This window comes from Pipistrellus kuhlii, unplaced genomic scaffold (genome assembly GCF_014108245.1).
Source record: "Pipistrellus kuhlii isolate mPipKuh1 unplaced genomic scaffold, mPipKuh1.p scaffold_m20_p_6, whole genome shotgun sequence".
Classification (NCBI taxonomy): Eukaryota; Metazoa; Chordata; class Mammalia; order Chiroptera; family Vespertilionidae; genus Pipistrellus; species Pipistrellus kuhlii.
The window spans coordinates 74439576-74444246 of NW_023425562.1; the positions used below are offsets into that span (position 1 = coordinate 74439576).

General features: G+C 50.0%; 1 protein-coding gene across 1 annotated transcript; it reads left to right on the plus strand.

Moving 5' to 3' along the window:
- The first annotated feature begins 992 nt into the window (after positions 1-992).
- On the plus strand, positions 993-1570 carry LOC118708172 (translationally-controlled tumor protein-like). Its single transcript, XM_036419265.2, has one exon. It carries the CDS (start codon positions 1046-1048, stop codon positions 1568-1570), a length of 525 nt encoding a protein of 174 aa, XP_036275158.1. The 5' UTR covers positions 993-1045.
- The last annotated feature ends 3101 nt before the right edge of the window (positions 1571-4671 follow it).

Here is a 4671-nt window from a genome sequence, read left to right on the forward strand (position 1 = left end):
CTCCCCCTTCCTGCCCTCCCGCCCGTCTTCCCATCTTCAAAGGGGGCAGGCTCGGGCCCAGGTTTCCTCATGACGGAAAAACATCCCGCCCCAGAGGATATGAGCAAGTGGTGTGCTGGAAGGAAGCGGGATAATGTCTTTTCAGCATGGCGAGCGAGGCCGGCCACGGAGCACAGCCTGGGGAGACCTCGGGGACGGATTGCCGAGCGAAAGAGGCAGAAACAGAAGGAAAACTCACCGGTAAGTTAAACACTCACACTTAAAGCAACACTACTGGTCTTACAAAGACACAGACACACCCCGGGACACATGTAACAGGCCTGGGCATCAAGGATGAAGGAAAATATAAAATAAAATGTTAAAATAATATAACAAAACAAAACAACGGAGGTACTTGACATAAGCCTCAATGAGAGGTGTTTAGCTCAACAAACAAAGGGTGTATTTTTCACCCTCCAATTTAAAAGAGAAGTTTAAACTATACCATGATACTTGCTTTCATTTATTAAATGAAACAAAACAAAACAAAACAAAAAAACACGAAGTTCATAGCACACGCCATTAGCAAAATTGTGGAGATACGGGCACTCTCACTCACACACTGTTGGTAGGAGAGTAACTTGGTACAACCTCATAGTGCAATTTGATCATACACTTAAAAAGCAACATGCACAAGTCTCCAAAAAAAAAACTGATTCCCCACACACACAAATATTAAAGTGAAAGACAACTACTCCTGTACTGTTTGCTAACATCAAAAGTTGGAAATAACCTGAAGATCCAACAAAAAAGAATGACTAAGTAAAATACGATCAAACTACATGAGTGGAATACTATGCAGCTGTGAAAAAGGACGATGCCGCCATGTGCATGATGGGTTAAGATCAACAAGGTATGGCAAGTGCAAAAGGGCAAGATGCAAGGCATGGGTGTGTTTTGCTTCTGTTTGTGTAAGCCAGGAGTGTCTGTGGCTCCCCGCCCACTCCGCCTGTTCTCCCCTCCCCCCAAGCGTGGCTCCAGCTGCACCACGCTCTCACCGAGTTCCATGCTCCTGCTAAGGCAGCGCTGCTATCTCCTTCCAGCCGCCATCACGACCATCTACCGGGATCTCATCAGCCATGACGAGATGGTCTCCGATATCTACAAGATCCGGGAGATGGCAGACGGGCTGTGCCTGGAGGCAGAGGGGAAGATGGTCAGTAGGACAGAGGGTGACATTGATGACTGGCTTCTTGGTGGAAATGCCTCCGCTGAAGGCCCTGGGGGCGAAGGTACCGAAAGCATGGTCATCACTGGTGTTGACATTGTCATGAACCATCACTTGCCGGAAACCAGCTTCACAGAAGAAGCCTATGAGAACTACATCAGAGATGACATGAAATCAAACCAAGGGAAGCTTGAGGAACAGAGAGCAGAAAGCGTAGAGCCTTTTATGACAGCAGCTGCAGAACAAATGGAGCACATCCTTGCCAATTCTAAAAACTGCCCGTTCTTTGTTGGTGAGAACATGAATCCAGGTGGCCTGGTGGCTCTGCCGGACGACCGTGAGGATGGGGGACCCCACGTGTGATTTTCTTTAAGCGGGGCTTAGAAATGGAACAAGGTTAGTTTGCCTAATTGGGGGACTTGTGAAATTGGGGCAGTTTGGCTCTGTCTCCTGTCACCGTAACTGGCTGTTGCTTTTCATCCAAGACTAGGAAAACCAGACTGATGTTATCTTAAGCTCTTCGTTTATTTTGACCTTGGGAGCAGGGGCATTGTTTTTAAGAAAAAAAAACAACATGTCATATAGGTTGTCTAAAAATAAAATGCATTTAAACTAAAAACAAAAAAATAGTGTCTGTGGTCATGTGTGTTTGCAGATGTGCACTTTTTTCTGGAAGAGCTCACAGGAAATGGAGAGCAGGCTGTCAGGAGCATGGATCTGGAAGGGGGGGGGGTCAACGGTGGGGAAAAGACTTCATTTTCACGGCACACCTTCCTGTGCCATTTGAATTTTTTATCACTTACCTGTCTTACCTACATGCTTATAAATATATAATGTTTAATGTAATTTAAAAAAATAGAAAAGCGCCCAGCTGGTGTGGCTTAGTGGTTGAGTGTTGATGTAAGAACCAGGAGGTCATGGTAGATTCCCGGTCAGTGCACATGTCCAGGCTTCAGGCTTGATCCCCGGTAGGGGGTGTGCAGGAGCAGCTGATCAGTGATTCTCATCATTAATGTCTCTATCTCTCTCCCTTTCCCTTCCTGTCTGAAATCAATAAAAATATTTAAAAAATAGAAAAGCAATGTTCATTGATCACAACATTTATTTATTTATTTATTTATTTATTAAATATATTTTATTGATTTTGTACAGAGAGGAAGGGAGAGAGATAGAGAGTTAGAAACATCGATGAGAGAGAGTCATCGATCAGCTGCCTCCTGCACACCCCCCACTGGGGATATGCCCGCAACCAAGGCACATGCCCCTGACCGGAATCGAACCCGGGTCCCTTCAGTCCCCAAGCCGACGCTCTATTCATTGAGCTAAACCGGTCCCGGCTGATCACAACATTTAAACAATGAAATGAAACTACTACTATTAACAGCTTCACAAATGATTGAATAAATAATCTTACATTTTGACACGTGTTTGTATTGTTTGAACTTGTACGGTGGGCTGAAATTAAACAAAAACCCTCTTTGTTTTTAAGTCAGAGGCGAGCAAAGAGGCCGGTGTAGCTATAGAGGTGAGCGAAGACAGTGACCCGGACAGGCCTCGGAGACAGGGAGGAGGGAGGCCTGATGAGGACGGAGACAGGTGCCCGGACAGGAGGGAGGAGGTGGCACAAGCTCCATCGCCAAGTCCACGCTGGGCCCAGCGTCTGTCCTGGCCAGGCCCCGGCGAGTGCGGGGGCCTGGACGGGGAGACTGGGGTCAGGGTGAGAGACTCAGTGATAGGGGCCCTGGGGCACCAGGAGTGGGTACCAGGGTCCCGCATATTAGGGGTTGGGACTCGAGGTCAGAGCAAGATTACCCGATAATGGACTCCGTTTCAGAGTTGAACTCCAGATATACAAGGAGTTCTGGAGTCTGGGTTCAGTGCTGAGAGAGAGGATGATGTGACGATGACGATGATGATGATGATGAGACTAACAATAAAAATTGCAGTAACAGTGGCCAGCACTTTGTAGCACTTGCAAGAAGACAAGTGCTTTACACAAGTTAGCTCACTCAGTCCCTCAGTGGTCGGCAAACTGCGGCTTGTGAGCCACATGGGGATCGTGAGCTGCAGTTTGCCGCTCTAACGACTTTGCCGACCACTGGGACAGGGGCTTAATCACAAGGACCAACAGCCCGTAATTATTGGAATCGAGAGTCTAGGTCAGTGGTCGGCAAACTCATTGGGCGACAGAGCGGCAAACCGCGGCCCGTGTGATCGCATGTGGCTCTCGAGCCGCAGTTTGCCGACCACGGCCCTAGATTAGTGTTGTCATCCCCACTTCACAGATAAGGAAACTAAGGCGCAGAGAGGTGAAGTCACTTGCCCAAGATCACACAGCTTATGTGAGACAGAGAAAGGTAGGATTCACCCTGAGCAAAAGGGAGGTCCCTTCACTCCCAAATCCCAAATCGCACCTCCCCCAGTCCCTCTGCCTCTCCTGCCGCCCCCGCCCGGACAACCGGACAACCGGACAACCGCAGCAGCAGGGAGATCTCACCTCCCGCACCTGCGCCCACGGAGCCGGTGGCGATGTGCCAGCCCGGTGAGCAGCGAGAGGAGCCCTCCCTCCCAGGCTGGGAGGTCCGGACGCTGCAGGCGGGTATGGGTGGATGAGAGAAAGTCGTCCTGGGGGGCCACTGAGATGCTTAGGGGCGAAGGAGCATCACGTCTGCCAGATATTCTCAAACGGCTCAGGGCCGAGGGAGGATTTCTCCAGAAGAGAGAGAGGAAGGATGGATGGTGACACAAACCTAGCAAATGGCAACAACTGGCAAACCCGGGTAATGGCTTCTTCAGAGTTCATGGTACGATTCGAACCCACAATCTAAGCATGTGCCCTGATGGGGAATCAAACCCTCAACCTTTTGGTGCACGGGGCAATGCTCCCACCAGCTAAGCCACCAGCCAGGGCCGAGAGAAATGCATCTAGACAACACACAGCCGAAACCTCCCTGCACAAACACAGTCCTTAAGACTGGGACGAGTGACTAACCGGACTCGTGGCCACCTCCCGGTGAAGAAGTGGGCTCGGCCCCCGCCCCGCCCGCCCAAGCTCCCACAGCGTGTGTGAGAGAGGGAGAGGCCGGACACACCAGGCAGAGCCCCACTCACAGCCCCCCTCCTCCATACGCCCCCCCACTCCCCAATGGTTGGGTCTTCGCTCGTGTGTCCTCATAGTTCTGTCAGCTCTGTGTGTGTCCCCAGACACTGTACTTTGTCTTGCCCATTAAAAAAACAACACAACACCGAAACCGGTTTGGCTCAGTGGATAGAGCGTCGGCCTGCGGACTGAAAGGTCCCGGGTTCGATTCCGGTCAAGGGCATGTGCCTTGGTTGCGGGCACATCCCCTGTAGGAGGTGTGCAGGAGGCAGCTGTTCGATGTTTCTCTCTCATCGATGTTTCTATCCCTCTCCCTTCCTCTCTGTAAAATATCAATAAAATATATTAAAACGAAACAAAACAA